Below are 12,285 nucleotides of genomic sequence, written 5' to 3'. Positions count from 1 at the left end.
CCTTGATCCCCAAACCAGACAAAGACCCCATCAAAAAGGAGAATTACAGACTAATATCCTTGATGAACATGGATGCAAAAATTCTCACCAAAATACTAGCCAATAGGATCCAATAGTACATTAAAAGGATTATTCACCACGACCAAGTGGGATTTATCCCTGGGCTGCAAGGCTGGTTCAACATCTGCAAATCAATCAGTGTGATACAATACATTAAGAAAAGAAATGACAAGAACTCTATGATCCTCTCAATAGATGCAAAAAAAGCATATGAGAAAGTACAGCATCCTTTCTTGATCAAAACTCTTCAGAGTATAGGGATAGAGGGTACATACCTCAATATCATAAAAGCCATCTGTGAAAAACCCACAGCGAATATCATTCTCAGTGGGGAAAAACTGAGAGCTTTCCCCCTAAGGTCAGGAACACGGCAGAAATTAAGGAAGACACAAAGAAATGGAAAAACGTTCCATGCTCATGGACTGGAAGAACAAATATTGTGAAGATGTCAATGCTACCTAGAGCAATCTACACATTCAATGCAATCCCTATCAAAATACCATCAACTTTTTTCACAGAAATGGAACAAATAATCCTAAAATTTGTATGGAACCGGAAAAGACCCCGAATAGCCAGAGGAATGTTGAAAAAGAAAAGCAAAGCTGGTGGCATCACAATTCCGGACTTCAAGCTCTATTACAAAGCTGTAATCATCAAGACAACATGGTACTGGCACAAAAACAGACACATAGATCAATGGAACAGAACAGAGAGCCCAGGAATGGACCCTCAACTCTATGGTCAACTAATCTTCCACAAAGCAGGAAAGAATGTCCAATGGAAAGAAGACAGTCTCTTCAACAAATGGTGTTGGGAAAATTGGATAGCCACATGCAAAAGAAGGAAACTGGACCATTTCCTTACACTACACACAGAAATATACTCAAAATGGTTGAAAGACCTAAATGTGAGACAGGAGTCCATCAAAATAAGGAGAACACAGGCAGCAACCTCTTTGACCTCAGTCGCAGCAACTTCTTCCTAGAAACATCACTAAAGGCAAGGGAAGCAAGGGCAAAAATGAACTATTGGGACTTCATCAAGATAAAAAGCTTTTGCACAGCAAAAGAAACAGTCAACAAAACCAAAAGACAACCGACAGAATGGGAGAAGATATTTGCAAATGACATATCAGATAAAGGGCTAGTATCCAAAATCTATAAAGAACTTATTAAACTCAACACCCAAAGAACAAATGATCCAATCAAGAAATGGGCAGAAGACACAAACAGACATTTTTCCAAAGAAGACATCCAAATGACCAACAGACACATGAAAAAGTGCTCAACATCACTCAGCATCAGGGAAATCCAAATCAAAACCTCAATGAGATACCACCTCACACCAGTCAGAATGGCTAAAATTAACAAGTCAGGAAACGACAGATGTTGGCGGGTTGCGGAGAAAGGGGAACCCTCCTACACTGTTGGTGGGAATGCAAGCTGGTGCAGCCACTCTGGAAAACAGTATGGAGGTTCTTCAAAAAGTTGAAAATAGAACTACCCTATGATCCAGCAATTGCACTACTGGGTATTTACCCCAAAGATACAAATGTAGGGATCTGAAGGGGTATGTGCACCCCGATGTTTATAGCAGCAATGTCCACAATAGCCAAACTGTGGAAAGAGCCAAGATGTCCATCGACAGATGAATGGATAAAGAAGATGTGGTATATATATACAATGGAATATTATGCAGCCATCAAAAGGAATGAAATCTTGCATTTGCAACAACGTGGATGGAACTGGTGGGTATTATGCTGAGGGAAGTAAGTCAATCAGAGAAAGACATGTATCATATGATCTCACTGATACGAGGAATTCTTAATCTCAGGAAACAAATGGAGGGTTGTTAGAATGGTGGGGGGTGGGAAGGATGGGGTGGCTGAGTGATAGACATTGGGGAGGGTATGTGCTATGGTGAGCGCTGTGAATTGTGTAAGACTGTTGAATCACAGACCTGTACCTCTGAAACAAATAATACATTATATGTTAAAAAAAAAAAGAAGAAGATAGCAGGAAGGGAAGAATGAAGGGGGGGAAATCGGAGGGGGAGATGAACCATGAGAGACTATGGACTCTGAGAAACAAACTGAGGGTTCTAGAGGGGAGGGGCGTGGGGGGATGGGTTAGCCTAGTGATGGGTATTAAAGAGGGCATGTACTGCGTGGAGCACTGGGCGTTATATGCAAACAATGAATCATGGAACACTACATCAAAAACTAATGATGTAATGTATGGTGATTAAGATAACATAATAAAAAAAAAAGAGAGAGAAAAACAGAGAACATTTTGTTTCAAACCTAACTTTAAAGTGTAAAAGTAGAACCTAAAGTGATAAGATATACATTAGTGTTATATATGTGAAGTACATCAATAATGCCAGGAAAAAGACATTAAAATTCCAAGATTAAATTTTTGGGGGGAAAAAAAATTTTTTTTTTTTTTTTAAAGATTTATTTGCCAGAGAGAGAGAGAGAGAGGGAGAGTACAAGCAGGGGGAGTGGCAGGCAGAGGGAGAAGCGATGTGGGACTCAATCCCAGGACCCTGAGATCATGACCTGACCTGAAGGCAGATGCTTAACCATCTGAGCCACCCAGGCGCCCCCCCTCCAAAAAAATTTTCTTTTAAGTAGGCTCACACCCAGCATGGAGCCCAGTGCAGGGCTTGAACTCACGACACTGAGATCAAGACCTGAACTGACATCAAGAGCTGGACACCTAACTGACTGAGGCACCCAGGTGCTCCCAATATTAAATTACTAACAAATATTATACTTACTGAAGAATCAGAGTAACCAGTCGAATAGCTTCAACAGCAACATCATATTCCTTATCAAGTGTCATTGATACAATGCGATCCTGAAAAAAAAAATTAAAGATCAAACCAAACATGAGCAGAAAATCAGATGGGACAGACTAAGGCAGTATCTTTGGGGAGTACATGCAAGACTAATGGTAGATTAAATGGAAAGCTTTACTCTTAAACCTGTATTATCATAGTCCTACTCATACAAAGGAGGTATTAGTATAAATGTTCATATCTAAAATCTTTCTCATCCACTAGCATTCCCTAACACTGAGACAAATACACCTTAATGTGCAAAATTAATATAAGTACAAAAAGCTATTTATAAAGAAAATATTCTTTTAAGCAGGAGAGCCTTCTATTGAAGGCAATAAATAAGAACTCATGTTGGTAATATCTTTTGTAAGACATTAAAAGACCAAGATTAAATTTTTGAAAAAAAATTCATTCATCTATTTAATACAGGTTTATTTAAAGAATATGTAATAAAGAATATGAACAAAACAGTTGTTATGGTAATGTTATTTGCTGAAGTAGCTTTAACTCGCATTTTAAAAGTAAAAAACAAAATAAACTAAGCATTCTTGATGCTTACCTTGAATCGGTTAGTGAATAACTCCAATTTGGGGAATAATTCTCTATTGGTATACAGACTCTGTAGAGCTTTCAAACATTTCAGTCTGACCTCTCCTTGCTTCAGAAATACAAATAAAAACACAATAGAAGTAGTCAGTTCCATGCCACAAAAGTTGAAAAGATTTAAGGCTATGTGAAGACTAAAGCAATTTTCAGCTTATCCATCCAATTTACATCATATTGTAATTCAACACAGGGTGGAAGTGAGTAATTGTACAGTGTGTGTTGTGCTTCTATTTAATTAAAAATGCACTGACAACCCCTTAGTTACTTGAGAGTAAGCTACACCTTTTTCAAATATTTGTCAACTCTGATTCAACACGGAGTATTTCCCATGTTGTACTGTGGCATTCTGAGAAAATTTTTAACCTATGATTTTAATTAGAGAAGGATATGCTGGTTTGCCCTTTATATAACTACTAAATAATCCTGTAGAAAAAACTAATTTCATAGTATAGGGTCATCATTTATTCATTTAACAAATATTTTCTGGGTGCCTTTTACATTCCAGAAAAAGGAGTTAGGACAACAGGTAAAGGGAAGAATATTTAGAACAGAGGCAAACTGATAGAGTGAAATGTCCTGAGGCTGCTATTTATTAGTGGGGTACCTTTTTTTTTTTTTTTTAAAGATTTTATTTATTTATTTGAAAGAAAGAGACACAGCGAGAGAGGGAACACAAGCAGGGGAAGTGGGAGAGGGAGAAGCAGACTTCCCTCAGAGCAGGGAGCCCGATGCTGGGCCCGATCCCAGGACCCTGGGATCATGACCTGAGCCAAAGGCAGACGCTTAACGACTGAGCCACCCAGGCGCCCCTAGTGGAGTATCTTTAATAAAGTCATTAACCTGGAGTAGAAAATGTTGGTGGTCAAAGTACATTCAGAATCACTGGAAATTTAGCCAATTCTCTCAATGTATTCAAAGGACACTGAAATTTCTATGTTCAAAAAAAAAAAAAAGGCAATGTGCTATAACAGAAGTCCAAGTTCTAGAATCAAACAAAACTAGATTTTATTTTCAATTCCATAGTTTATTAGCAACAAGAAAGATGGCAATTATATTAATCACTCTGGTAGTCAGTTTCTCTTTTATAAAATGGTGATAACCAACTTCATAAGGTTGTAGCAAGGATTAAATGCAGATGTATGCTGGTCATGGTTTATTATTATTTTTACAGATTTTATTATTTATTTGTCTGAGAGAGAGAGAGAGAGAGAGTGAGCGTACAAGCAGGGGGAGCAGCAGGCAGAGGGAGAAGCGGACTCCCCACTGAGCAAGGAGCCCCATGTGGGACTTGATCCAGGACCTTGGGATCATGACCTGAGCCAAAGGCAGACACTTAACCGACTGAGCCACCCAGGCGTCCCTATTACTATTATTATTATTTCTAGAGAGGGAGGAGGGGGCAGAGGGAATGGAGAGAATCTTAAGCAGGCTCCAGGCTGGGTGTGGGGGGAAGGGGCTCGATCTCACAACCCTGATATCATGACCTGAGCTGAAATCAAGAGTCAGACACTTAAGTGACTGAGCCGCCCAGATGCCCCGCTGGTGAAAGTTTTAACAACCAGTTCCGAGGGGTGGGGCCCTGAATTGTTACATTTGCATATTTCTGTGATGTAAATACTCCATCCACAATTTTGAGCTACCAATGAGATGTTATTGAACTCATATTTGCAAAGGGATGTGCATAATAACTCTCTTGCAACCTGATTCAAGTTATCTCTAGTACACCACTGAATGAGATGATGTTTCTTGGTAAAGTCACTAGCATATAGGAGGCAACCTGGGATACCTGTAGTAGATGCTCCTGATGCCCAAACCGGATCCCCATATTCTACTATACAAGGCTAATCTTCCTGCTTGCTCCTGTGTTGACTGCTAATGGTTCATATCTGCACCTTTCTCTGGAGAACTGACCATGGTTGAAAAGAATCACCTGGCACAGAGATTCCTAGAAGGTTATGCTCCACACTACCCTCCTGTCTACACCCTTTCCCTCCCTCCAGGGTGAGATCCATAGCCAGTGGAGAATGATACAGGATGAAACAGCCTAACCTCCTTGTTTCAGGGCAGGACAACCTCTAAGATAACCTTTAATATGAAATTAGTAATTGAATACATGCTACAGAGTGCTGCAGGAATGGGCCAATTTCAACCAGCAAGAACCAGGAAAATATGCTGGTGGTTGCTGAGGGTGTGGGAAGAGAAAACAGGATATGGGAGAGTTCTTGGATATAGGGCACTATCCTTTGAAACAGGATGTAAGGCTCTGTAAGGGCCTTTGGAAATGGCCTAACATCTTGCTGGATAGCTCTAGGAAAAAGCAATGGTGCATATTAAATGAAATAGAGATGCCAAAATCACTGTGGCAGACTGTGAAGGAAGGAATTTAAAGACACAGGAAAGCATGCCAGAAAGGATCTATTATAAAGCTCAGAAGACCGACCAGTTGAATATGTTCCTCATGAGGGCTCAGAGAATACTGTTTACCAAGGCAATAAGGAAAATACTGGTGATGGGGGCACAGACATTACTGAGAAGATCCACAGTAACTGTGTTCTATAGTCTAGGACTGACAGAAGACACTCAAATAAAATTTAGCTTCTGATAGCAATGGACATAAGAGCACAGAATAGCAGAGACAAGGTAGAATCTCGTAACTATTAGATGCTGGGGGCGGGGCAGGCATAGTAATTTTAATGGGCAGCAAAGTCAAAGGGCAGTCCACAGAGATCTATGGAAATGGCTCACAGGACATGATCTTCCAGGAGGCAAGACGGGGGAAAGCCAATAAAAGTATTACGTGATAAATATACTCACAAGAAATCAACAATGGATGAGCAAAAGACTAAGGACAGCTGTCCCAACATAAAATCAGAACCCCAGATCTAAGACAGCATGTAAACAGTTTCCTCACTTCTCTCCAATTACAGATTTGAAAATAAGGCCTTCAAAGATGAAATAACTCCATCTATCCAAGTTCACACAGCCAATTATAGGTAGAGGAAAGACATTAATTGAATTTTATCTTTACTTTGTCCAGTGATACCTCCCAATCAACTACCTCCCCTCCAAAATCTTGGTTATCTATAACACGCCCTGCCTACATTACAGGAACTTAACAATTAAATAAGATGGTACCCGTGACAGTACTTCAGAAAACTGTAAAATAACTTAGATGAAAACTCCAGTTGGTAACTGCTCTATTCTGGGGCTCAACTATATTCTGCAAGTGATTTCTATTATACTATCTAAAAGCTTTGTTGTTTTTCCATTACACAAAATCTGATTGAAATGTGAATACTGCTTAACCCAGTGCCTAACACATACCTGCTCCTCAATACATAATTTTTAAAAAGATTTTTACTTATTTATTTGGGGGCCCTTGGGTATTAGTGCCCCAATGACAATAATTTTAGGTCCCCATAGGGGTACAATTAAAACAGCAGCTTTGGGTAGTTTTGAAGAGGGTGTAGTTACTCATGATAGATAAGTCCACATGTGCTTGTGGATGGGGTCCTTTGGACCATTTTGGATCCTGATGATTGTGGTTCCCACCACTGAGTACATAAATAGGTATTAACTTTTTGGCTGTGTGCAGTACTGAACACCATCACTACCTCAAGGGGTAGGCACCACAACAAGGACAGACTCAAGCATAATGGACGATGTACATTCCTTGCCAACTCCATGCCCAAACCATGGCACAGTGTTCAACAAAAATACTGAAAAGGACATTATTCTGTTAATTCAAGACTTAAGATAAGCAGAGATGCTAATAACCACCCTATCGTAATTTAATAGCCCAGTATGGCCAGTCAGGAAGGCCTCTGGAGCTTGGAGGCTGACAGATTATCACAGGTTAAACATAGAAGTTCCTGCTTGAGCCCCCTGACATTTTCAACATTACTGCAATGGTGGCAATCCGTATGGGAAACTTGTACACTGTTACTGATCTAGCTAATGACTTTTACTTGGTCCCTTTGCAGGATGAGGATCAGGACCAATTTGCATTCACACAAAACAGCCTGCAATATGCCATTATTGAGTGGGCTTGATCTTCAATAAACCTAAGTCCCCACTGACATTTTAGTCATTCATTACATTAGTAACATCCTGACAGTAGGGCTAACTGAAAAACATGTGGCTATAGTGCTGTACTTAGTCACTGATAGAATGGTGCCAATTTGGCTATACAACCAGATAAAGTCCTGGGCCTGGCACAGCAGGTGCAATTCCTAGGGGCCACTTGGGTAGGAAACCAAAGAAGTAACCCAGAGACAATCAAACAAAAAATATAGGCCCTGGCAGCACCCACTAATAAAAAGGAAGCCGAACAGGTAGAGGGCCTCTTTTGGTAGTTAAAATAGCATGTGTCCCACAAGGGGACCTTCTTGGCTCCTTTCATTGAGATGACCTACAAAGCAGCCAATTTTAGATGAAGCCTTTTGCAGCAGCAGGCCTTAGAAGCTGTTCAACAAGCCATGGGCCAGGCACAGCTTTTGGGACCTTTGAAACTTGCTAGTCTGATAGAACTGCAGGTTTCCACAACCCCCCCAACACACTGATTGGTCTGTGGCAGCAGGAAATTGTCACTGGGGTGGCACTGGTCTCATGGACTCTGGATCTAAAAACCTCCAGAAGCTACCACCCAATACAGGCCCCCCAAAGATTTATTTATTTGAGGGGGGCAGGGCAGAGGGAGAGAGTCTTCAAGCAGACTCCCCAGTGAGCACAGAGCCCAATGTGGGGCTCGATCCCACAACCCATGAAATCGTGACCTGAGCTGAAACCAAGAGTCAGATGCTTAATCGACTGAGTCACCCAGGAGCTCTGCAATACACCCCTTTTGAATGACATTTCCTTGCTTGGTACTGGGCACTAACAGAGATGGGGCATCTTACACCCAGAATGCCACATATGACACTGCAACCTGAACTACCCATTCTCACTTGGCTGATTACAAAGCTTACCAATAAAATTAAAAAGGCTCAACAAAGTTCAATCATAAAAAGGAAATGGTACATCCAAGATCAGGCCTGGCCAAAATCCCAAGGGACTAGCAGGTTCCAGAAGCAAATAGTCAGCTTATCAGAAAGGCGCAAACAACCCACAGGGAATCCTTTGGCGCCTCCTAGAGCTACTTGGAGCACAACATTAAAAAAATGTGCCTGCTGACAGTAAACCATGGTTTACTGACCACTCTGTGAAACTAAAAGCAGATAGGGTCTTGCAGGGTTGCAGCTGCCATCTGGCCAACAACGGATGGCCATCTTCTGACTGAGACAAGATGTGGACATTCTACCCAATGGGCCAAGATCCGTGCTATGGTGATGGCCATGCAGGTCACCCCTACCACCATGCCTTGATCCATTTTCACCAACTCATGGGCTATTACCAATGGCCAGGAGAATGGCAACTAAACGACTGGACTACTAAGGGATGTCCCATATGTGGAAAAGAACTAAGGCAGCAGCTTGCTGTCTGGGATGAAAACATATGTCACTCACGTGGATACTCATGGTAAAAGACCTTTTAAAATAAAAACATAAATAGCACTCCTGTGCCAATCCAGCTTGTGCCTAGCAGGCTGCAACAATCTCTCACTGGGTACATCTATAAACTGGACATGGGAGTCCATTACTGATGCAAAAAATGTGATAAAGTCCCTGTCCATGCCCAAAAAATGCGATAAAGCCCAAGAGATGACCCTGGAAGACACCAAGAAAAATGATGCAGTGCAATCTTGTGATTCTTCTCAATATACTCATATCATCCACGAGGAGAACTGGGACATATTAACCAAGGACTGGGACCCACCTGGGTCTGGGAGATTGATCACACTGTACCCTCAAACCACAGCCATGGGCACAAATGATGCCTCATGGCCATTAACACATACTCAGGCTACAGTACTGCTATTCCAGTCTGACATTTGGATGCTGGCTGAAACTGTCACAGCTGTCCTTGAACAAAACTTGTCATATTTTTGGATACCCTATAAGATTTCACTCTAACCAAGGAATATCCTTCATTACCCAAGTAAGACAACAAATGGGCATATTCTCATGGAAATGTACTTTCCATGTACACTATCACCAGCATGCGAATGGAGCCACTGTTGATTTACACAACAACTAAAGAAAGACTACCAAGACAGCCCACTAGTGGATTGGTACCCTCATCTGACTAGGGCTGTATGGCTACTAAACAATGCACTGCAGTGCAAGGGAAACATGGCCCTACAATGCATACTGCGAAATACTGAGCTTAGATGTGGTAGGGGTGGAGTAGGCAGATATGTGTTTAGGCTGTGCCTACAAAATCCCAATCTCAGTATACCAATCATTCTTTTTTACACTTGGAGTGTATGTCTCTGGGGTGGTTTGCAGTTCCGCTGTCATAGCACACCGGACATGGCCTCCTGACTCTAACCTGGATATGATGCTTCCCTTGGGCACCTCCCTTCTATGGGAAACCACAAGGGTGGGAGACAAAACCAAGAAGTACCATGGTGCTAGGGTCCTTCTAGTAGTGTTGGGAATATCTGACCCTTCAATCAGGTGGGTGACGTTACTGGACATGTCAAGTTTATGCAGCACATGACCTCCCTTTTGGGGACTGGCCAACTGAGAAGAGTAAGTCTGGGTCAAGCAACAATGCACTGGTGCTCAAAAAGGCAGTAGCATCAGGATTGGGACAGACAGCCTGGGTTGCAATACCCAGGAAGCTAGCACCCCAAGTAGCAGACCAGGACATCTCTGGCCTCAGGAGGTTCATGGAGTGGAAGACAGGTAGGAATATTACTCTTTCTTCTCATTTCTGCAGAATCCTCTGCTACAGAATGCCTGGTACAACAACACTTTGATAAAAATCAGTACAGCCATAGTGAATGAAGGCAAACTTAACCAATGCTGGATTTGTCATTCCAGAATAAAGTTCCTCTTACCCTGCACTCCCACTGTAATGGGCCTGGTCAATACACAACTACTCAGACCTTCCTTAAGCTATCAATGGGTCAAATTACCAGGTGAGTCCTTCAAGACAGGTCCAGATGTAGGTATACTCCAGAGTCCCCTACTTTAATATTACCTATGATGTGACAGAAAAAGACCCCTGTACCAGAATGGTTATTACTGATCTATATTGACATTTTGGAATTGGAAGTCCAATACGTTAACTTTTCTCTCTCTGCAACCACAAGGCAAAAGTAGACTGAACTAGTCAGTATTAGGAAAACAAATCCCTGGCGGATATCACCTGCATCCCTCTGGGTTACATATTTCTCTGTGGACTCCAATGGACAACAGACTGTATGCCTCCAAGGGAAAGATTTTATTGCCTCATTATCCATGTCAGGAACTGCACAGAGGGCTGGAAAGGACCCACTTTGCTAACACACCAGAGTGGTATACAGTTCCCTCCCGGGAAGACAAATTAACCACTGGTTTCATTCAATTACCCAAATTCTAATACTGGGTATAGGTATACAGGCTCTAGAAAAAAACTTTATACAACCTGTCCTTAACCATGCAGAAGTAGTTAATGCTACTATCTAAGCCATAGAAGATCAACAAGACTCAGTGAACGCACTAGCCTACATGGTGATAGACAGCCCTCAATCATTTGGTGGCAGAAGAGGGTGGTGTTTGTGTAACTGCCAGCATTTCTTGCTGTGTATACGTCAACAATTCAGGTTAAGTTAAAAAATGAGCTGGTGAATATCCACACACAGGTGGGATGGTTATTAGCAGTACATTCACAAACCCCTCAGACTCACTTTTTAAACTTTTTAGTTGGCTTAATCCAGACACCTGGGGTTCCTACTTGAAGATAATTCTCCAGAGAAGCCTAATCATCCTCCTGGGTCTGGCTTTCTTAATCACTCTGGTAAAGTGCCCATCTCCAAATGACAGGGAAGCTTTATGAGAAATCCACATCCATATAGGTTGTTCAAGGACCCTATTGGACCCAACTCCAGCTCCAAGTTTGGGGTGGGCAATGGTCCTACAGGATTTCATATGCTTTATCTGCCACTTCAGTGGCCAAGTAGAGATGAGGTGTGGACTGTAGGGAAAGGCAGTCCTCTGTATATAGTCTTTTTCTAAGAATGGTCCATGGGCCTGGAACATTTCCTTATCAAGAGATGAGCCTTTGCAATCATGGCTGGGGTAACTGCCTTGTGTGGGAATATCTTTCCTATTTCAGACTCAGTGTGGGTCTTCTTGTCCTGCTTATACACATTGAGTCATATGGCATCTGGCCAAACTCACTATTAAATCTATCTCCTCAGGGGAGGGGACAGGGTCCTTAGTTCTGTAGCATAAGAGAAGCGCATGAAGGGAAAGTGTCAACATAGAAAGAGGAAACGGGGTGGACTAACAGAAATAGACCCCACCCAAGCTCTAAGAGATTTTGATATGAGGAATCAAGCATATACAAGAAAGTAGAAGAACTGGGGGTGCCTGGGTGGCTCAGTCCGTTAAGTGTCCAACTCGTGATTTCGGCTCAGGTCATGATCTCAGGGTTGTGATACAGAGCCCTGTGTCGGGCTCCATGCTGGGTGTGGAGCCTGCTTTAAGAGTCTCTCTCTCCCTCTACCCACCCCCCAAAAAAATAAATGAAAATTTACAAAGTAGAACAGTACACATAAGCTAAAAGTGAAAGCAATACAGAGCAATACTGACAAACTGTAAAGGAAAGAGAAAGGTAATCTAGTGTCATGAGCATAAATATAAAAGGATTAAGATATTTAGTCTAAAACACAGAGATTACTATAGT

At 41.8% G+C, this 12,285-nt stretch overlaps 1 protein-coding gene across 1 annotated transcript in view; it reads right to left on the bottom strand.

Annotated features, from left to right (window-relative positions):
- Nucleotides 1–12,285, bottom strand: part of STAG1 (stromal antigen 1) — a 423,306-nt gene that overhangs the window by 123,772 nt on the left and 287,249 nt on the right. Inside the window, exons 11-12 of the mRNA XM_032408640.1 lie at nt 3,464–3,562; nt 2,842–2,921 (exon numbers count right to left, since the gene is read on the bottom strand). Coding sequence (XP_032264531.1) covers nt 2,842–2,921; nt 3,464–3,562 — 179 coding nt within the window. The remainder of the gene's footprint in view (nt 1–2,841; nt 2,922–3,463; nt 3,563–12,285) is intronic.

The sequence above is a fragment of the Phoca vitulina genome, unplaced genomic scaffold, assembly GCF_004348235.1.
Source record: "Phoca vitulina isolate PV1807 unplaced genomic scaffold, GSC_HSeal_1.0 scaffold10, whole genome shotgun sequence".
NCBI lineage: Eukaryota > Metazoa > Chordata > Mammalia > Carnivora > Phocidae > Phoca > Phoca vitulina.
The sequence above is the reverse complement of the archived record's forward strand: the minus strand, read 5'-3'. Positions and strand labels throughout refer to the sequence as shown.